Below are 23,103 nucleotides of genomic sequence, written 5' to 3'. Positions count from 1 at the left end.
CCAAACTGTGAACAAAAAGTATGCTTTTTATGGAAGAAAAAAAAAAGTCTCTAACATGTAAATCATTTAACCTTGGAAATATCGGCAGGAAATTCATCATTCGTCATTCATGCTTAAACTTTTTGTAAAACCCCATCTCTCCCAGTGCGCATTTTACTCATGGTTAGATTTGTAGCCGTGTATTCCCTTTGATGCTTCAGAAGAAGGATAGAATGAAATGAATGATTCAAGGACGGACCATTCTACTAACTTCTACAGAATGGGAAAATCCATCACTGAATGTTTGGTTGTCCTTGAAAGATCAGAACAGCTTATAAAGCTTCTCAAGCTTATTATCCCAGAAATAAAATAATATATATACTGTATATAATGAACATAAACCTTTTAATATGAAGAATATATCAAGCATCTTTACCACATTTTACGGCATCCATTAGATCCTGGGTCCCTATATACAGATAATGAGACTAGAGTCCAGTGTTTTCATCTTATGGACTTGTGATTTAACAATGGTTCCTTTCCTTTAAGTTCTGCACAATCCTAACCTACGGACAAAGCAGTTTATATTAAATCGGTTCATCTCAAAGGTCACATTTATGTATTAGAATGAAGTATCATATCATGCCTGATAGCAGTAGGCAAAGACCCTGAGATTCTCAGCAGTAGTTTATCTGTTTACCTGTTCCACTTTGGAGGGGATCTGAATGGAGCTATGTTACAAGGTATGGAGCTGTACAAAGATTGTGATCACTTATATTTGATCCCTGACCTAGTTGGACTCCTAATCTAAATTCCAAATTAACCTAATTGTATAAACCGGAACATACGTACAAACTCCATGCAGATTGTCCAATTGTTGAAATTCAAACACATAACCCCAGTATTGCAAGGGAACAGTGCTGAGGCCAACCACTGAGCCACCATGGAACATGGCATGATGTTAGTCTGTAGGTGTTGTATGAAATCATAGCCATATAGAGGTACGGTTGCACTTCTGTTGGAGTTATTCTTGCTATGTACAATGAAGGCTCCGTAATGTGTCCATGTACATAACTCTTGTGGAAGTCTGGTTCAGATCATTTTTGTGATACATCTAATGTAGGTTTCAGGGTACATGTTTCATAGTTTCAAGTGGTAAAGAAAAACTCCTAGAGTGGTCATAGCCCCATAGTTCCACATACAGTGGTGTCAACTCTAAACTGATCTAAAGTTACTGTAAGTTAAGGAATCCAAGTACTATATCACAAGATGGTATCTAAACTCTAGAGAGGCTGCAATTCACATCTCAATCATTGGGTGTCAAGTGTCCCATATTTAGCTCAGTACTCATCCAGCTCCATGTTTGTTTGGAGGACAGTTGGAGGTCTTCACAGTGGTACAGTAGTTCTTTGATTCACATTTGGTGTCACTCACTGTTCCTACAAACCGTTGTCTGAAAAGACTGACTATAGGCAACAGACGGAAATAATATTAGCCTCTAGTATCAGTCATTGTAGGCCTGGTGAATACAATCTATTGTTCCTTCAAATCAACCACAGTAGGGGAGCTTAATGGGTAGATGTTACCATTATGTGTCTACATCTCCTACGTAGACCTACTGAGAATGTTTCCAAGATCCAAGATTAGGGATGAGCATAACTGATCCGTCTGGTTTCCGTTATGCAGAAGTCCTCTTCCTCATAGTGGAAACCAGACGGATCCGTTATGCGGTCCATAGACTTATTAAAGGCATTCCGTTATGCATTCTCCTCATAGAGTTCCGTTATGGCCCGTGGTAGCGGAATCCAAATCGGAATTGTAATAAAACTCGAACTCCAACTTGTAAACACAAGTTCGATCATTCCCTATCCAAGATCTGAGGTTAAGGAATAATTTATGGCAAAATAGGTCAGATTACACTGGAAGAGGGGTCCGTCTCACAGATAAGGGAAGGGGGTCAATAAGGTTAAGATGGGCATAAAGAAGTAAAGGTAACCGAGGGCTACTAATGTCTTATCATCCTGTTTGAGTTACAGTGTATTGATTTTGGTGTATTTAAGCGGAAGAAAACATTAATAAAAAATATGATTTAAAAAGAAAGGTTGCAAGATCAGACTACGCACAGGGTTTGTTTGTAACCTGTAGTTACTGGCACCCATTTTCGAAGATTGGCATATCTTGAAATCAGTATAAGTAAGGCCAAGTTCACACTTTAGTTATTTGGTCAGTTATTTCCATCAATTTTTTTAGATCAAAAACCAGGAGTGGGTCAAAAACACAGAACAGGTGCAAAACTTTACATTACACCTGATCTTCGAGTAGGCTTCACTACTGGTTTTGGCTCACAATAACTGATGGAAATAACTGGCTAATGCCTCATGCACACGACCGTGCCGTTTTTGCGGTCCGCGAATCCACAAAAAAACGGAATCCGCCCGTGTGCCTTCCGCAATTTGGGGAACGGAACGGGCAGCCCATTGTAGACATGCCTATTCTTGTCCGCAAAACGGACAAGAATAGGACATGCTATTTTATTTATTTTTTGCGGGGCCTCGGAACAGGAGCAACGGATGCGGACAGCACACTTGAGTGCTGTCCGCATCTTTTGCAGACCAATTGAAGTGTATGGGTTCCGCATCCGAGCTGCAAAAACTGCGGCTCGGATGCGGACCACAACAACGGTCGTGTGCATGAGGCCTAAATAGCACAAGTGTGAACTTGGCCGCAAAGAGCTGCTATAGTTCAAGTGATTTTTCCAGTAGTGGTAAAAGGGATATTGGAAATGCAGTTGGAGAAGTCAGTCAGCTGGTGTAGATCTGGTTGCACCTATCTGAGTTTCGGGTCTGGATTTACTTTGACTGTAGATGTTACATGGAATATTTAGAGCATGTTTTATTGATTTGTGCCTGGGAGTGAAAGTAGAACACAACCTGCGTAATGCTTGAAGCTTGGTTGTTATATAATGTTAGAATAAACTATAACCAAGGAAGTTTCATCAAATTACAATGTTCACAAGTGGAATTGAAATGTCGAGTCCAAGCCTCGTGTTGACGTTTATAGATGTTCTGGAATAGGGTCTACATTTCTTTAACGCTGCTTCTTGTTTACTCTTGCGTACGTAGGATTACAATGATGAAATCAGACAAGCACAGCTGCAAGAACTCACTTATTTAAATGGTGGCTCTGAAAATGAAGAAGTCCCAGTAGTCCGGGGCAAACAGTCAGTCCGTGCCCGGGGAGCACCAGTCACTACATTATCCAGGTAATATTTGTTCTGTGGAAATAATAAGCATGGTCAGGTCTATAATAGTAATATTAATAAGCAGCTTGTGTCAACTACAATAATTATGGTAAGAATGTGGCCTGCAAATGCATGTGGTGTTATTGGTGTCTCCTCAGAGACTTTCTGGCCTCTGAGATTACTGGCTCAATTTACACAGCAGATGTTCTTGTTCTATCTTCATTTATATTTCATACTATGATGTTTTATGGGAATAAACCTATAGCAAAGCTTGCAGTACTTAAAGGTTATAGATATAGACTGTGTACTATATATTTTTTTTATTCTTTATTTGATTCGTAAATGCAAAATTGAGCAATTTTCTAAATTGTCTATATAAACTTCTGCAGAGTGTGTAAGTCCTTCACCTAGCTGCTTAATCTGACCTAGATCTGCTGCTGTTTTGATGGCTTTTTCTACTCTCCCCTTCCTTTTCTCTCTGTGTCAGAGATAACAGCAGGAGGTTGTACAAGAAGATGTGTGGAATTAGGAGGGGGGATACAAGGAAGGAAGCACACACAGGCTGTAGATAGGGAGGCAAGCACACACAGGGCACGTTGCAGAGGAAAGAGAGAAGCATCCTGGACACACCTAACTCAAATCCAGCATGTATTGCTGAGAAGGACATGTCCTCATAAGAAAAGTCTGAAACTAGGTGCAGGATCAATACTGGATTTCAGGGAGTGTGAAAATTGAGTGACAGTTTCTAGATTGTGGACTGAAGACAACTGCAGCTTTTTTATTTAAATTAACCAATAATGTGCCAATATCATTTATTCCATGTCAAAAGTGTCCATAGTCTAAAAAGTGCACGTCCACCTATAATAAAATGTTAGTATTTTAAATACAACATGCTGATTTATTGCATAATGCATCTGCTTAGCAGTTGGATCTCCATTTTTCCATACCACTGCATAAGCAAAATTATACAGTTCTGCAGCCACCACTAGGGGGAGCTTACTGCATACTGTTTTGGCATTGAACTTAAAGGAGTTGTGCCACCTTGACATTTATGGCATATTGATAGGATATGCCATAAATGTCTGATAGGTGTGGGTCCTACATCTGGAACCTGCTTCTGCTTCTAGAACAGGCCCTTCTGTGAATGAAAAACATGGCTGAATGCATGACATCCTCCCTATTCACCCCTATGGACTCCTAAAAACAAAACAGCCAGGCGATCAGGCTCTGCTATTTTCAGAAGTCCCATAGCAGTAAATGGAGAGAACACCGCACATGTGCCACATGCCACATCTCCATTCACCGCTATTGGACTTCCAAAAATAGCCAATCCAGCGCTCAGCACTTTTAAGAAGTCCCATATCCGTTAATGGAAAAAAAACATGCATGCAAAGCATGCTCTCCATTCACTTTGGAGGCCAGTTCTTGAGAGAGGAGCAAGTTGCAGACATGGAACCAGCAACTATCAGACATTTATGGCATGTCCTATTGATATGCCATAAATGTCCAAATGGGAATAGCCCTTTAATGATAACATAGTATATGATATACTCATCAGCTCCCCCTTGTGGAGACTCCTAGCATCCAGATCTTTATCATGTGTGACTATACAGTAGATTAGATGTCTGCATCAGAAAAAATAGACCTCTGCACTATATTAAGAGATGGTATAAAATTAATGTTTAACCTAAAAACAAAAAAGTCTTTAGAAATGGACATTTATTTTAAGTTAAACATATATTTTAACAGTAGCCCTGTGGTTTAACTGGGGAATACCAATACTAGTTGCAAAGTGTTTAACCGCACATTCATTTAGATGCAGAAGGTGCTTTCCTATTCATTAGATGAATTGTACTTTTTATGTTTTACACTTTTTTTATCTCTATGAAAATTTTTATATTATGTCTTTTATATTCTATATGTTTCCTGTAAACCCACACTGACCTTACTTTTGTTACAGGGGTCGTGGAGGAGTACCACCGCCATCAACAGGAGTACCAAGAGGAGCTCCAGCTCCCAGAGGAGTAACCCCAGCAAGGGTACCATCAACAAGGGCTAGAGGACTTCTTGCCTCAAGAGCAAGGGCAATACCCCCTCCAGCGGGATATAGACTCCCACCACCAGCACAGGACACGTACGGTGAATATGTGAGTATTACACTTGGGTTGGCATGAGACAGTTACTGTTTTTAATGGATTTAATTATCCCATGACTAATGTCATAAATGAAAATCGGACATCATATAGTACATGACAACTTCTTTAATAAAAAAGCTAGATCCAGCCCTGTATCTCGCACGGATCCAGAGATCTCCATTCATTGCTCCGCTAGATTTATATAAAGCATGTAGCTCAAGGGGGCTGTTGAGGGATGAAAGTGAGCATGTGCGGCCATCTCAGTGAGATGGACAAAGAAATAAGAAAAGAACAAACAGCAGGTGGCGCTATACAGATACATTTTATTGAATAACTCAGTGGCTATTCTAAATTTTTAAGTTGCCTGCAATTACAAAAGTATTCAGATCCGGGTGCTGGTTTGAAAACTGTAGAATATTTGTGGGACAACCTCGTTAAGTGTGCTGAAGCTTTCACTGCTGTTCTCATCTTTCCATTTTCTTTGTTTTGCATTGAGGATAAATTCAGCTTTGCTTTATCTAAACCGTAGTCTCGCAGTGATGTCCTTGGTTCTTGTGTTTTCAATACTAGCTAGAATTATTCTTTTTAGCTGATTGTCTTATGCTACAATAGGAACTGAACTAGATCTTGGGTAGAATCATGAAATAGACACATTGAAGGATATCTGAATATAGCGTTGGTTATAAAAACCTTAAAGGATATGGACACCTCGGATATCAAACTAAAAAGATTAAAAAAAAGTTTGGGTCTGCACTCTTAACTCCTTCATTCATTTTCAGACCTCCTGATATGAGGTTTGCAGCCCACTCTCTGCTATTAGTTTTAAACGTTGCTCCTGTGTATGTCCCTCTCAGTGATAGGTGCTGGATCTGTGTGTCCATGATGCTGCTTCCTTCCCCCTGCAAACTGCCTTTGTGTGCTTTCCTCCCTATCTACAGCCCGTGTTAGCTGTTTTCTTTATATGTGTTCTGCCACGTACAACCGTCTCTCTCCCTCCCTGCTGTTGTTTCTTAACATTGAGAGAAGGGAGGGGGAGAGCAGAGAGATGTTTAAAGATTAAGCAACACCAAAAGCAAGGTGAAGGTCTTACATATGCACACTGCTCTGAGGCAAAATGGACATTTTTAAGGTTTGGCTTCTAAAACCTCAAAAAAAAAAAAATATAGACTATTTTGTAGACTGTCAAATTGGGCTTGCTAGAGTGGGAGACCTTCAAACTTACTGTCTTTCTGCTCTGGCTCATAGTGGGACTTTCCCAAGTGAGGGACAACACCTTTTCACCTGAATGTGGTTGACCCTCCCTTTAGATTAGTCAAACAAATCTTCGCCAAATCGTATCTTCCTATCGGTGACTATATACTTTGTGAATCTGATCGGAGCACCAACAAACACTAAATTACAGAGACTTCAGGCAATTTTCACTAGGTAAAATACAGATGTAGCCAGCATTATCTTGACTCAAGGCTCCAGGATGTTCACTTACTGCAATTTGTTGTATTATTGTAATGTGATTTTGTTGCTTCAAAGCGCCAAGCTTTACTACGTCTTTATGTAAATGATCCTCTTCCTGTAAAGTGAATTGTCATTTATGTGTCTGTCCTGTCAGTCAATACCTCATTCCACAGGAAGCCTTAGAATATAACATGAAGACGCCTTACTTACCATAATTGGCCAGATCCCTGCTTTGTGATAATGAGACCCTGAAGACCAAAAAATTGTCCACAGATGAATACCTAATCCTTCTCATCATCATTTGTTCAGTGAATCCACAAAGTGTCGAGTGGTTAATGTATTACCCCAGAATATTGCTGCTCCATGCACTGGGTAGACACATGTATATGGAGTCCCTATGACCTTTGTGTGGACACCTATGGTCTCCATCGGCTGCCATCTAGCCTTTCTCCATTGCAGTATGTTCAGAACAATGCTGCAATGATGGAGCTTGCCACATCTCTATGATGGTATATTGCTAGGATATGTCATCAAAGTCAGATAGGTGCGTGTCTCACCTCTGAAACCTGCACCTATCTCAAGAACGGGCTCCCGGAAAGTGAAGGAGAATGGACTATGTATGTGCAGCGTGATCTCCATTCATTTCTATGGCAGTTCTCAAAATAACCGTATTGAAATGAATAGAGTGCACCACACAAGAGTGCCCTTCACTCCATTTACTTCTATTGGACTAAGGCAACAAGGTGTACACCTCATCATGAATTTGGTGCGTCAACCGGCAGCGCTCCTGGTTATCGTAGACCGGTATACGCCACCGGTCCATGATAAATCCCATGGCCCATAGTTTTTTGGGAAAAGATTTAGTATAGATTATATTTTATTCATTTAAATCCCTGTTTTTTAATGCTTAATCCATGGTTATCAGCTATCTTTTTGCCTAGTCACACAGAGAAGACTGTCAATCACTGTTAGGTCCGCCCACTGGACTCCTCAGCATGAAAAGAGCAGGAATTCAAATAAATGAAGTGCAAGTTATTCTAAATCCTTTCCTGTAAGGGTCCATTCCCACGTCCGTAGTGTATTGCGGATCCGCAATACACCTGGCCGGAACCCCCATAGAACTGCCTATTCTTGTCCGCAATTGCGTACAAGAATAGGACATGTTCTATTTTTTTCCGGAGCTGCGAATCGGAAGTTCGGGGCCGTGCTCTGGAAATGCGGATGCGAAGACTACACTGTGTGCTGTCCGCATCCATTCCTGCCCCATATAGAATGAATGGGTCTGCACCCAGTTCCGGAACGGGTGCAGACACATTCTACGGACGTGGGAATGGACCCTAAAAATTGGGACCCAGTCCACTCAGCTCCTCCTGCTCTATAACATGCTTCCTGCAGATCAGACTCATATTCAACCTGACAGGTTCCCTTTACGTATGGATTGTGTACGTTTGTTGATCATGTGATCCTTTGCAGTAATTATCTGCCTCTATAGGAAGGACACAATGGACAGACCACTTCATGATATTGCCAGACCTTCCATATACAGTGCACAGTGTTGGATAGGATGTTGTGCAATAATCATCGTATTAGCGATGGTGCAAAAATTCCAAGGAATTTTGGAAATGGCAATGACAAAGCAGCAATTGTTTGCACCTGCTCCCCGGTTTCTCAGTGTCCGTGTACGTTATGCTGGATGTTTAGCCTGTTTACTTGCTTTATTCATGGGCCTAAAATAGCCTCCGCTTTACTCCCCCTCTCCATGAGGGACCCAGGGAGCAGACACACATCGTTAGCTTAACTTCTTATTAGACTTGCCGAGGGATATTGAAACCACTGGTTACAGCCTGAAATAGATGCCGTTTATGAGCTTACAAACTTGTTTACCTGTCAGAAGTTAATATTGACGAGGGTGGAGTTTATTTACGTGTTTGTGCTACAAAAATGTAATGTTTTAAAGAATTGCAATTTTTTTTTTTTTTTTTTTTTTGCAACGTTTCTCTTATTTCCCATATAAAATGGACTAGAGACATTATAAGTTATTAAATATGTGTCAGCCAAACTCCTGAGAACAAAAAGATTGGGCATCTTGAAATCTAGCTGCCCGGACCTTATGTTCTCCTGATGTAAAATGTGGGGATGCTCCCATGTATATTAGCTGGTTGGCTTTAGTGATGACTGTGCTTTCCGGTTTCGAGTCAGAGTGTGAAGGCTAAAACTGTGCCTCCCGATATGTGGTCGCACCTACATACCCTCAGCAATTTGAGACAGTATGACATTATAGGATTTCTAGGAAAATACATTTATTAAAGGAGCTATCTGGGCTTTTTAAATGATCCATGCTTTCTTCTAACCAGTAGAAGTAAGACAGTTTAGTTAGTACTCACCCCTCTGTCACTCCGCCGATGCCACCGTCTCCACTGCAGGCTCTTCCACTCGGGTTCTAATCAAATGTAATACTTAATGTAGCTGAAGAGGAAGTGAAGGTCAGACATCTGGTCAGGACCCGTGCGGAGTAACCCACAGTCCGTTTAAATGCAGCGGGGATGGTAGCCTCAGCAAAGCGATAAAGGGGTGAGTACTAACTAAATTGTCTTTCTTCCACTGGTTAGAATATTTTTTAACTCCTGGAGAACCCCTTTAAGTTGCTACAGGATAGTTGATAAATATATGATCGATGGGGATCCCATAGCTCAACCTCTCACCGGTCTCTAAAATGGGGGTCCCAAGTCCCACATTCTTTCTTACTTCACAACAGTGATGAAGAGGACTTGGATTGTAACAGCAGTCAAGCACATGTACTGCCTCAGCATGCAAAGTCTAGGGCACTGACAGAGGCAACGGAGTACAGGACTGCTGCACACTGACAGAACTGTTTCTTCAACTGGGTTTTCCAGAGGAATGTTTTATAAAAATTGGGCAGAATGGGTATCAAATAATTGTTTCTTACCTGACTAGCCCCAACAGCTGACAATCCAACACTGCTCTGTTCCCCACTAGTTTCTAATTTCTGGTCCCTGGCATGACACAGAGACTTAGACTACCTGCTCAGAATATCCCTGGCTCAGTTGGGTCGCTACTGCAGGCAGTGAATCTAACAGTAAATAGAAAGCACGGGTGAGGGGAAGGAGGGAGATACAGCTGCAGTTTATCACTAAGTTGCTTTATTAGAGATTTTTTTAATTTTTTTTTAACAAAAGGCTTTTTTGTTCCTACGCAATGGGGACTCGGTGTATGAAAAACGGGATTAAAAGTGGCTTAAAATGCTAAAACAATAACATTCTTAACATGGAGATCTTTATAATATGTCACTTTCCCTGCACCATTGGTGTTGGGTCCCCCATTGCATCTACAGTATTAAATACATGTAGAGTGAGTGTTATGTTTTTTTTAAGAATACCTCTTTAGGAAAATGATTAAGATACAAAAATATACAATACTGTGAGAAATATAATAAATGCAAAGCTAAGTCTCTACATCTCAAGATTCCGAACTTTTATTTCTTTTTACTTTTACTGAACTTCTTCTTGTTTCCATCTTACTGGAGAACAAGATGAAGTAACTTTGTTTCTCCCACGCTGTTTTTTTTATTTCTGTATTCCTGTTTTGAGTCGGGCCAAGTGCAGTATTACTAAGAAGGTCACGGTAATAAACAAGAAACTTGATGTCTACAGGGAGTTGTTCCATCTGGATGGAGAATGAAGGAAATGAAAATGACTCCTTTGTTTGACACAGTTTTTGTGTAAATTCAGCTGCAGAGTCAAGCAAGGGCAGCGGCTGATGTGAGTCAATACGTTTCATGCAGGGGAGGTAGCTACAGGGGGTGAAGTGGTGCCTCAGGGAGGTCTTTCTGCCACATAAAAAAAAAAACACCAGAGTTACACCATTAGAAATGGCACATGGTAGGTTGGGTGGATAGATTTTGCACTAGGCCCCAGGAGCTTTAAAGGGGATGTCCAACCCTTTGCAAGTGATGACCTATCCTCAGGCCATCACTATCTGATCGTCTGGGTTCTGATGCCTTTCACACCTGCCAATTAGCTGTTCTGCAGAGCTCCGTGCCTTGTGCAGTGGACGGAACTGGTTACTGCAGCACTGCTCTCATTGATAGCGCCGGAAACTGCTCAGCTCCACCCCTTTTTCAGTGGACGGAATAGGCTGATGTAAATGGGAGTAACCAGCTTCATCCACTGCACAATATATGGCGCTGTGTAGTTCCATAGGCCAAGGTACTGCAGAACAGCTAATCAGTAGGGGTGCGGCGTGTCTGACCTTTGCTGATCAGATAGGAAAGGCCATAATTTGTAAACAGTTGGACAACCCCTTTAAGATATGATTTCATGATCTTGTATCTATAATATATATTTTTTATTTGTATGTGTGTATATTTTAATTTTTATTTGCCTGAGCTGAACAAATCTGTCTGAATCTGTGTTAGTGAGCACTTCTCCTTTGCCGAGATAATCCATCCCACCTCACAGGTGTGGCATATCAAGGTGCAGATTAGACAGCATGAATATTGCACAGGTGTGCCTTCGACTGCCCACAATAAAAGCCCACTCTGAAATGTGCAGTTTGATCACACAGCACAATGCCACAGATGTCGCAACATTTGAGGGAGCGTGCAATTGGCATGCTGACTGCAGGAATGTCTACCAGAGCTGTTGCCCGTGCAATGAATGTTCATTTCTCTAACATAAGCCGTCTCCAAAGGCGTTTCAGAGAATTTGGCAGTACATCCAACCGGCCTCACAACGGCAGACCACGTGTAACCACACCAGCCCAGGACCTCCACATCCAGCATGTTCACCTCCATGATCGTCTGAGACCAGCCATCCGGACAGCTGCAGCAACAATCGGTTTGCATAACCAAAGAATTTCTGCACAAACTGTCAGAAATCGTCTCAGGGAAGCTCATCTGCATGCTCGTCGTCCTCATCGGGGTCTGGACCTGACTGTAGTTCGTTGTCGTAACCGACTTGAGTGGGCAAATGCTCACATTCGATGGCGTCTGGCACGTTGGAGAGGTGTTCTGTTCACGGATGAGTCCCGGTTTTCACTGTTCAGGGCAGATGGCAGACAGCGTGTGTGGCGTCGTGTGGGTGAGAGGTTTGCTGACGTAAACGTGGATCAAGTGGCCCAATGGGGGCGGTGGGGTTATGGCATGGGCAGGAGTATGGTATGGACAACAAACACAGGTGCATTTTATTGATGGCATTTTGAATGCACAGAGATACCGTGAGGAGGTCCTGAGGCCATTGTTGTGCCATTCATCCACGACCATCACCTCATGTTGCAGCATGATAATGCACGGCCCCATATTGCAAGGATCTGTACACAATTCCTGAAAGCATCCCAGCTCTTGCATGGCAGCATACTCACCGGACATGTCACCCATTGAGCATATTTGGGATGCTCTGGATCGGGGTATACGACAGCGTGTTCCAGTTTCTGCCAATATTCTGTAACTTCGCACAGCTATTGAAGAGGAGTGGACCAACACTCCACAGGCCACAATCAACAACCTGATCAACTCTATGCGACGGAGATGTGTTGTACTGCGTGAGGCAAATGGTGGCCACACCAGATACTGATTGGTTTTCTGGCCCCCCCCCCCCCTTCCCCCCATTAAGGCAAAACTATGCACATTTTAGAGTGGCCTTTTATTGTGGGCAGTCTAAGGCACACCTGTGCAATATTCATGCTGTCTAATCAGCACCTGTGAGGTGGGATGGATTATCTTGGCAAAGGAGAAGTGCTCACTAGCACAGATTCAGACAGATTTGTGAACAATATTCGAGAGTAATGGGTCTTTTGTGTATGTAGAAAATGTTTCAGATCTTTGAGTTCAGCTCATGCAAAATGGGAGCAAAACCAAAAGTGTTGCGTTTATATTTTTGTTCAGTGTATATATGTATATTTATGTTATTTCTATTTATCTATTTTCTGTTTGTTTCTTCTTCTTCTAGGATTACGACGATGGATATGGAACTGCATATGACGAACCAACTTATGAGTCTTACGATAACGACTATAATTCACAAGGGACAGAGGTGAGTCGAGCGGCGGACGGGCTGTTCTAGTATTCCCGATGAGTGTGCATTTATTTATTTTTTGTTATGGAGGTATTTGTTTTCAATAACTGTTTCTTTGCAAGCATTGACGTTCATTATCATAATGAGAACATATTCCAACCTGCTTTCCGAGCACTTTCCCTTATAGCTCTGGTGCTCCTGGGACATTTCTTAGCTATTGAACTGTAGCATTCATTGGAAGAAAAAACTGTTGAGAATTGGAAAACAGATCCTTACTGCTAGCTCTTTTTTAGTTTTTCCTTTTAAAATTGGCTCATATTTGATTAAGTAAAAATCAACATTTAAAGGGACAATGAACCTCAAAAGGAAGGGCGAAAATAAACACAAGAAAACCTTGGCAGCCGTATTACACAGACAGTCTTGCAGAAATCTTGTGGAGAACACAGGGATTCATTTCTAATCATTTCAATTTTAGTTTTTTAAAAGGCCATAAAAAGGGTGGAGTTTATTTTAGGGGGAGGATGTTTGTTGATACCTGGAGGCGGGGCTCCTGCTGCAGTCAGACACTGGGATCAGAAGGAGGGAGAATAAGAAGAATTAACAGTTTTGATTGCAGTTTGAGAATAAGTTGAAAGGAGAGGAGCAATCACTGGACATTTAGTTTTATTTGTTTTGTGTTAACTTTCTGCATGAAGTGTTGTCTTTGCAACTTCTGGTTTGCATTTGTAACCAGTAGTTTTTGCTTTGTTTAAAATGTTACATTGTTAAAGGCGTTGTCCCATCTGAGGCAATGGGGCCATATTACTAGGATATGTCCCCATTGCCTGATAGGTGCAGGTCGGGAAAGATGGTGGCTGGTTTCCCCGAGTCAGGCCACCTCCAAGCGCTCCCCCTGCTGAAGTGAATGTAAGCGCACCGCCCTTGCAAGGCCACCGCTCCCATTAATTTTTATGGGGCCGAAATAGGCAAGCCGGCGCATGCGCAGTGCGCCCTCCACCACTTTCAGGGCTCCGTTCTCAGTGTAGGTGTGGGTCCCTGTGGCGGGACCTGCACCTATCAGACAATGGGGGCCTATCCGAGCGGTATGCCCCCCTTGTCTGAGATAGGAAAACCCCTTTAAAGTAAAACATGAAAATTAATAATAAGCATACTAGTATAATAAAAATAATATCCAGTTAACTACTCATTATTTCTGAGAAAGCCTATGAACACATTTTTTGGGGGTAATTTAGGCGACAGATTTTTGTGACTCGAGAAAGCCAGCGTAAGCACAGAGCATTAAAAAGTCCTCCTTTAGGCCACTTTCAGAAGAGCGTATTTGTAATGCGTATATAGTCCGGATTTTATGTTCCGGAATCCGCTGCGTAATGTTAATGAATGGAGCTATTCACATGGGCGTATCATATCCGTCAGTATTTGAAATCCGCAGCATGTCCGAGTTTTGTGCGCATTTGTTTCCAAATACGCACATTACAATCTGTGCATAAATAATGAAGGAGGAAAGACGCATGTAAATCCTGATGAAATCCTGAAGCAATACTGATGGTATATCATCAGGATCCTGAGCCAGATCACATGCTCGTCTAAAAGCGGCCTTAGGCTACTGCATGCAGTACTTTTAGTCCGGCTGCCTCTCGCAGTGCTCTTCCGTGCTGCCGCCGGATCTCCGCCCCTGCCCCCATTATAGTCAATGAAGACGGAGCGGCAGTCCGGGGGCACACGTGAACTAGCGGTAGGATGGATCCGACAGGCTGTTCACCCGCCGGTACAGCCTGCTGGACTCCCCTGCCGCTACTGTGAAAGTAGCCTTACTCCATAGTTTTGAATCCCTAATGCCACTTTATAGCTGAATAATGCAAATGTATTAAGAAACATGAGTGTGGTATCAGCTTTCGACAGGTTCAGGTCCACCTGGTTATTTTAATTTGGAAATGATTATATATTCGCTTATCTCTGCAGACTCATCGAAGTCTGCAGAGATAAGGGGATAAATAGACCCTAAGTTACAAACCTGTTTATTAGAATATGCATCATGTAAGGGCCGGTATATGTGGATGTTGTCTCTTTGGTCATCATAGTTATAATCCTGTCAAAGTAATTCAAGGTCTATCAAAGGCTGAGTCTAAGGAACCCGCTAGGGTGTGAACCTCCAGGGTATAAATGCCAAAACACTATATAGCAGTATATACTTTAGCACTATCAGGACTCGTCTGTGGGTCAGTACATTGAAATCAGACTCTACCTTCCTGTTCTGACTTCGGGAGATATTCATGTATTATTTGGGACTGTATATTAGTGTGACTTTTCTTTAACATAGTACATAGCTCTTCCAATTCAGAAGAGCAAAAAACAAGTAGATCAGTGGCATGTAGTGTTTCCTATTTCAGAAGAAACTGCTAATACCATGGGCAACATAGCGATGGGACCTATAACAAAAATGGGAACACTTCCACATTAAAGGGAGTCTGTCCCCTCCATATGGCCATATACAGTGCTTACATGGCTCTGTAGCACACCTATACAGGATTGCAATGGTACCTTTGTCTTTGTCTTTAGACTTGCTCCAGCAGGAAAAACGAAGTTTAATTCATATGCAAATGAGCACTCGCAAGTGCCCAGGGGCGGTGTTCAGTGTGTAGGTGCCCAGGCTGCCCGCCTTCTTTTCACTTTACTCCTCCCCAGCCTCTTCCTTTCCCCGCCCTCCAGGTCTCTTGCCTCCTCGATAGGTCCGGACTTGGAGGGCGGGCAAAGGAACAGACTGGGGAGGAGTAAAGTGAAAAGAAGGCGGGCAGCCTGGGCACCTACACACTGAACACCGCCCCTGGGCACTTGCGAGTGCTCATTTGCATATGAATTAAACTTCGTTTTTCCTGCTGGAGCAAGTCTAAAGACAAAGACAAAGGTACCATTACAATCCTGTATAGTTGTGCTACAGAGCCATGTAAGCACTGTATATGGCCATATGGAGGTGACAGACTCCCTTTAATGGTTTCCTGTCTGGAGGCTAGACAGACTGATGCTGGAGAAGGGTCGTGGTCTTCTGGATACTCCTGTGAAAAAAAAGAATCACTCTTCAGGTTCACACTTTCCATGGACTTTTCTGGGCTCAGATCGGTGAGGGTCCCACACTCAGTACCACCACTGACCAGTTGTTCCATGCAGCCTTTGGCAGCGCGGCCACTATACTTTGACTAGAACTGTCCTTCTGGCTCAATTCAGAGTACTAGTTCTGGGGCCAGAGAGTGTAACAGCTGATCAGTGTAGCTACTGGATATCAGACCCCCACCGATCAGATATTGATGATCAGGATAGGTCATCAATATGTGGAGCCTGGGAAAATTCTTTAAGTTAGATGTTTATTTTTACACAGGGAAGAAAATCAGTTGCTAAATAGGAAACTACATTAAATGAATGACTGACTTTACTGCTTTACTTATCCTGTACTGACCCTGTATCATGCTCCAGAGCTGCACTCACTATTCTGCTGGTGGAGTCACTATGTAAATACATTACATTACTTATCCTGTACTGATCCTGAGTTACATCTTGTATTATACTCCAGAGCTGCACTCACTATTCTGCTGGTGGAGTCACTGTGTAAATACATTACATTACTTATCCTGTACTGATCCTGAGTTACATCCTGTATTATACTCCAGAGCTGCACTCACTATTCTGCTGGTGGAGTCACTGTGTAAATACATTACATTACTTATCCTGTACTGATCCTGAGTTACATCCTGTATTATACTCCAGAGCTGCACTCACTATTCTGCTGGTGCAGTCACTGTGACATACATTACATTACTTATCCTGTACTGATCCTGAGTTACATCCTGTATTATACTCCAGAGCTGCACTCACTATTCTGCTGGTGCAGTCACTGTGTACATACATTACTTATCCTGTACTGATCCTGAGTTACATCCTGTATTATACTCCAGAGCTGCACTCACTATTCTGCTGGTGCAGGTCACTGTGTACATACATTACTTATCCTGTACTGATCCTGAGTTACATCCTGTATTATACTCCAGAGCTGCACTCACTATTCTGCTGGTGCAGTCACTGTGTACATACATTACATTACTTATCCTGTACTGATCCTGAGTTACATCCTGTATTATACTCCAGAGCTGCACTCACTATTCTGCTGGTGCAGTCACTGTGTACATACATTACATTACTTATCCTGTACTGATCCTGAGTTACATCCTGTATTATACTCCAGAGCTGCACTCACTATTCTGCTGGTGCAGGTCACTGTGTACATACATTACTTATCCTGTACTGATCCTGAGTTACATCCTGTATTATACTCCAGAGCTGCACTCACTATTCTGCTGGTGCAGTCACTGTGTACATACATTACTTATCCTGTACTGATCCTGAGTTACATCCTGTATTATACTCCAGAGCTGCACTCACTATTCTGCTGGTGCAGTCACTGTGTACATACATTACTTATCCTGTACTGATCCTGAGTTACATCCTGTATTATACTCCAGAGCTGCACTCACTATTCTGCTGGTGCAGTCACTGTGTACATACATTACTTATCCTGTACTGATCCTGAGTTACATCCTGTATTATACTCCAGAGCTGCACTCACTATTCTGCTGGTGCAGTCACTGTGTACATACATTACTTATCCTGTACTGATCCTGAGTTACATCCTGTATTTCTTTTATTAAAATTTTAAAACAAACAGATAAATAAATATATAAAACAGAGACCAAACCAACCATACAGGACATGATGCTCCTCAGCGCGGCGCAGACAGCACCGGTCCAGCCCACTCGCCACAGAACACCAGCTATGTACAATATTTACAATATCTATGTACATGTACTAACCTTCCTGATCCGGTTGCACCTACCTACACTTAACAAATACAGAAGTTAAACTTACAAAAAGCCCACCCACCACCACCCCAATGCAACACACAATTTTTTTTTTTTTTTATATTATATATATATATATATATTTTTTTTTTTTTTTTTTTTGGGTCCCTGAGCTGGTCCCGCATCCCATGCCCCCAGTACATGATAATAGACGTCCATGAACCAGCCCAGGATTTTCTTATATGTCCCAAAGTCCCCAATGTTCCATGGAACCCTCCCCCCATTTACCCACCACCCAACCTAACACTACACCCGACAACTCAACCTATACAAATATACAAATATATATAGACATAAAGACATATAAACTACATTACATAGTACATTACATAGTAGACCTTAACCTCACCACCCACCGTGAGGCTTTTCAGCCACACACAACCCATTAAAGCCCAAGTTTGGCGCCTGCAAGCCCTATGTCCTCATACAGCCACCAAAACAAAACAAAAATCTACAGTGTCAGCTTCAGCCCACCACCGGGAGGGGAGACAACAGGCTAGGGTACCCTAAAGGCAAAACCCCTCCAGAGGAGAGAGGCTCTACCCGCCCCCAACCTCTCGTACTCCAGAGAGCGCACCTTCACCAGGTCTCCGAGAATGTTCCTAACCACCTCATCCTCGGGGAGGATTTTGCGTTGCGTCGAAACTAAACACCGTGCATGCCACGTGTAGTACCTGACCACTGAGCTGACTAGGAATAAAGTGCAAAGGTCCCTACCACCCAGGTGTCTGAATGCTCCATAGGCCCATTCCGCATAGGAGAGAGTGACCAGCCTAGGCCAGCCAATGGAGGTCCCCACCCTGGTGTAAACCTCTGTGTTAAAGGGACAATGAAGCAGGAAGTGGTCCATGCTTTCCAGCACACCACCGCACTCCTCACGGGGACACCCCCTGTCCTCAGAGCTCCTACACTTCAGATTGTCCCTCACACACAGTTTCCCATGGAAGCAGCGCCAAGTCAAGTCAAAGAACTTCAAGGGGATCCTATTGGAATTTAAAAGCCGTAACCCAACCCTCAGATCCCGACCTGGGCAGTCCCTGAGGGCCAGAGGTTTCTGGAAATGGGTCAACAGAACCCTCTGGTCAAGGAGTCTCCTTGACTGAGTCCTGATTTCCCACATCCCCAGACCCCACCGACGTAATACCTTCAGAACCAGGGCAGCATAAGCCGGGAGATGCCCATGTGGTGTGCGGAGATCCTTCACTTGCCCCCCTGTCTCCCATTCCTGGAAGAAAGGCCGAAACCATCCCCGACAGGAGGCTACCCACAGAGGAGCCCTCTCTTGCCAGAGGTTCGAGAGATTAATCTTAATAAAGGTGTTCACCAGGAACACCACAGGGTTGACCATACCCAACCCTCCTAGTCTCCTCGTACGGTAAGTAACCTCCCTCTTGACAAGGTTCAGTCTGTTTCCCCATAACATCTGGAAGAACAGACTGTAGACCCGAGTCCAGAAAGGTTCCGGCAAGACGCACACACTGCCCAGATATAACAGCAAAGGGATCAGGTAGGTTTTGATAATGTTCACCCTTTCCCTGAGGGTTAAAGACCAACCCTTCCACTGGTCCACCTTCTGAGCGGCAATCTTAAGCCTGCTATCCCAATTTTGATGGGGGTAATCCCCCTGGCCAAATTCAATGCCGAGGACTTTTGTAGATTCCTGGGGCTCTGGAAGGGTGTCCGGGAGATCAAAACCAGGATCTCCACCTCCCAGCCAGAGACTCTCACACTTATCTCGGTTGATCTTGGACCCAGATGACTCTGAGTAGCGCTCTACCTCAGACAGTACCCACTCTGCCTCCCCTCTCGAAGACACAAAGATAGTTACGTCATCAGCATACGCCACCACCCTCAGTGTAGTCTCCGGAGCCGCCCGGTCCATCCCGATGCCCGCCAACGGCCCACGATCAACCCCTCTAAGGAAGGGATCGATCGCGAACACGTACAAAAGCGGGCTCAGAGGACAACCCTGGCGAACCCCAGATCCCACCCCAAAAGGACGCCCAATCCAACCATTCACAAGCGGGAAACTCTCTGCCCCTGCATACAAGGTCTTAAGCCAATCAACAAACCCCCCGGGCAGGCCATATCTCAGAAGGACAGACCAGAGGTACTCGTGGTTAACACGATCAAATGCTTTTGCCTGATCCAAGGACAGCATGTACCCCTTCCAGTGACCTGCCCTGCCCTGCTCCACGGCCTCCCGGACACTGAGCACAGCACTAAAAGTACTGTGGCCGGGAACAGAGCAATGCTGGGCCCCAGAAAGGAGCTGGGGTGCAAACTTCACCAGCCGATTAAATAGCACCTTTGCCAAAATCTTTCTGTCCACACCGAGGAGCGCTATGGGACGCCAATTCTCAATGTGGAAAGGATCTTTACCCTTTGACAGGATGATCAGGGCCGACCTCCTCATTGACTTTGGTAGAGTACCCGAGGAGAGACACTCATTTAATACCTCAGTCAAGAGGGGAACTAAGGTGTCCTTAAAGGTCTTGTAAAACTCAGATGTTAAGCCATCCGGACCAGGTGATTTTTTGGGAGCAAGCCCCTCAATCACCAGACTGACTTCCTCTTCACTGATCATTTCCGTCAAACCGTCAAGAGAGGGGTCTACCCCTGGTTCAGGGACAGTTTCAGTCAGGAAAGCCGATATCTTATCACGATCAAGATCCCTCCTTGCCATGAGATGTGAGTAAAAGGATCTGACAACCTCCAGGATCCCTGATCTGGACCTTCTCAGAGAACCCGTACTATCAATCAGTCCTGACACAATCTTACTACTCACTGACATCCTGCAGTTTTTGTAAGGGTCGGGCGAGCGGTATTTCCCGTAATCCCTCTCAAAAACCAAAGATGCGTGCCTATCGTACTGACACCTCATAAGCAAAGACTTCACTCTGGAGATCTCCTCACGGCTACCCCCAGTCGAGACAAGACGTTCGAGTTTCCTCCTCAGGCCCTGATACAGGCGATACTTACTCAGACTCCTGAGGCTCGAGAGCTGGCGGAAGAATCTCCCCACCCTTTCCTTGAAGATCTCCCACCACTCAGACTTACTGCCGCAGAGATCCAGCAATGGTACCTGGCTCTGAACGAAATCCTCAAAGGACTGTCTTATCTCCGCTTCTTCCAAGAGAGACGAATTGAGCCTCCAGTAGCCCCTTCCCATTCGGGGGGTCTCTGCAACATTCAGAGAAAACAAAATCATACAGTGGTCGGAGAACTCCACCTCCACAGCGGACACGGCTGAAGAGACGGCTTCCTCCTTTAAATAAAACCTGTCTATTCTAGACCTACAACTAGCCCTATGATAGGTGAACCCCGGGTGGCCTGGGGTGTGCCGGATGTGGACATCCACCAGACGAGCCTCACTAGCTATTTTATTAAGCGCAATGCTGTCGTAAGTCAGCTTGTCCCTGGAACCTCCCCTATCCTGGGGCCTCGTGACAGTATTGAAGTCCCCTCCAAAGACCACCTGCCGACTTGTAAAAAGATAGGGCTTGATCCTCATGAAGAGACACTTACGGTCCCACTTGGACTGGGGACCATAGATGTTAATTAGACGAAGTTCTTGTCCCCTCATGAGGACATCCAGGATCAGGCACCTCCCCATTTCTAATTCAATAACCCGTCGGCATTCTACCGGTGCAGTAAAAAGGACTGCCACCCCGCTATACGGCTCGGCCGCAAGAGACCAGTAGGAGGATCCGCGTCGCCACTCCCTTTTAGCTTTAAATACAGATGCCAAATCTGGCAGCCTGGTCTCCTGCAAAAACAAAATGTCAGCTTCAACCCGGCTGAAAAAATCAAAGGCCGCAAATCTAGCCGTATCTGACTTAATGCTGGCGACATTAATGGACGCCAGCGTCAACGGAGTGAGTGCCGCCATCATGGGTGATTGAATTAGATGGCTTTCTTTTCCCACTGCCCCCACCAACTTTTTCATCAGATGATGGCTTACCCCTCTTCAAACAAACAGATGTGTCCATTTCACCTCTGCCCTTGTGCTCTGACTCCAAGCCAGCCCCCACCCCTGAGGACATGTTTTCCCCAGTAGAAGGAGGCTCGGCGTCCCCCGCAGGCCCAGGTGTCACCGCGACTCCCGAAACCTCCCCACCGGCTCCCTCCCCTGAGGAGGGGGAGGTGTCACCAATGGCTTGGAACCGGTTTGAGAGACTAATCAGAGGGGGGTTGGTTGTACCTTCCTTTGGCATCTGGCGGGTGGGAGAAGATCTTAAATCTCCCTTTTTCCCTGTACGTTTATTACCCTGCTTTTGCCATCCCCCACTTCCCCCGTCATGGGGGGATAATGAGGAGATGGCACCTTCCTCTTCCTGGATCCTCCTAATTTCCTCATCCAGCTCACTGTCCCTTTGGGCCTCAGCAGTAGCAGCAGTCTCAGGGGTGAGATCAGGGGTCATCCCAGCTTCCCCAGTTGCCTGAGGTTCCCGGGATTCACCCATCTCCCTCTCCCTTCGGCGATTTTCCTGACGCCTCAGTTGGGCAGGCGTCTTTTGCTTACTTTTCTTCCCTGGCCCCTCTGTTCCTTCACTTCTGCCAGCCCCTGCCCCAGTAGAATTGGCCTCACGGCTTCCTCCCGCCGGGGCATTGACCGCATTGGCAAAGGAATGAGGGCAGCGACTGAATGGGTGACCTAAGTCACCACACAGGTGACACCTAATCTCTGCACATGATGCAGCGAGGTGGCCAATCTCCCCACACAGCGCGCACTTCTGTACAGTGCAGTTAGCACTGAAGTGTGTGGGGCTGCCGCATCTGTGACAGAGCTTCGGCTGACCCTGGTAGAAAATCTGGATGCGATCCCTTCCAAGGAAGGTGGCAGATGGTATGTGAGTAACTGTGTTTCCTAAAAGCCTAAGTTTTACCATGAACGTCCAGGCCCCAGACCAGATGCCATGTTCATCCCTGTTCTTCTTGGGAACCTCCACCACCTCCCCATATCGGCCGAGCCACGTCATGATGTCAATACACGAGAGTGACTCGTTACGGGTTAGAACGGTCACCCTCTTCACATTGTTCTGACGAGACACTGCCTGGACGGCAAAATCTCGCCAGCTGGGCTCGTCCTTTGCCATCTCATAGTTCGACCAGAAGAGCTCAAGTCCCTCCGGCCGAACAAAGCTGACATCGAACTCAGGGGTCCCATAGGGATGTATCAAGGCGTAGATGTCTGTCGCCTTGAAGCCCATCTTTAGAAGGAGCTCAACAACTTCTGATCTTGAAGGACATGTATCACTGCCCCTCCACCTCAGACGGACCACATTCCTACGGAGAGCACCCTGCCCAGCTGTCGGGAGGGACCACGTGGTCTCCCCGCTCCTTTGCTCTCGGAAGGC

At 44.6% G+C, this 23,103-nt stretch overlaps 1 protein-coding gene across 4 annotated transcripts in view; it reads left to right on the top strand.

Annotated features, from left to right (window-relative positions):
• The window catches only part of KHDRBS3 (KH RNA binding domain containing, signal transduction associated 3), a 103,128-nt gene that overhangs the window by 52,412 nt on the left and 27,613 nt on the right, over positions 1-23,103 (top strand). For 3 of the 4 annotated variants that reach the window (XM_044294581.1, XM_044294579.1, XM_044294580.1), the window contains 3 exons: positions 3,102-3,241; positions 5,181-5,367; positions 12,774-12,857. In XM_044294581.1, coding sequence (XP_044150516.1) covers positions 3,102-3,241; positions 5,181-5,367; positions 12,774-12,857 — 411 coding nt within the window. Of the gene's footprint in view, positions 1-3,101; positions 3,242-5,180; positions 5,368-12,773; positions 12,858-19,243; positions 19,251-23,103 lie in introns of all 4 variants that reach the window. The other variant, XM_044294582.1, reaches the window with a different exon arrangement.

The sequence above is a fragment of the Bufo gargarizans genome, chromosome 5 (genome assembly GCF_014858855.1).
Source record: "Bufo gargarizans isolate SCDJY-AF-19 chromosome 5, ASM1485885v1, whole genome shotgun sequence".
Classification (NCBI taxonomy): Eukaryota; Metazoa; Chordata; class Amphibia; order Anura; family Bufonidae; genus Bufo; species Bufo gargarizans.
The sequence above is the reverse complement of the archived record's forward strand: the minus strand, read 5'-3'. Positions and strand labels throughout refer to the sequence as shown.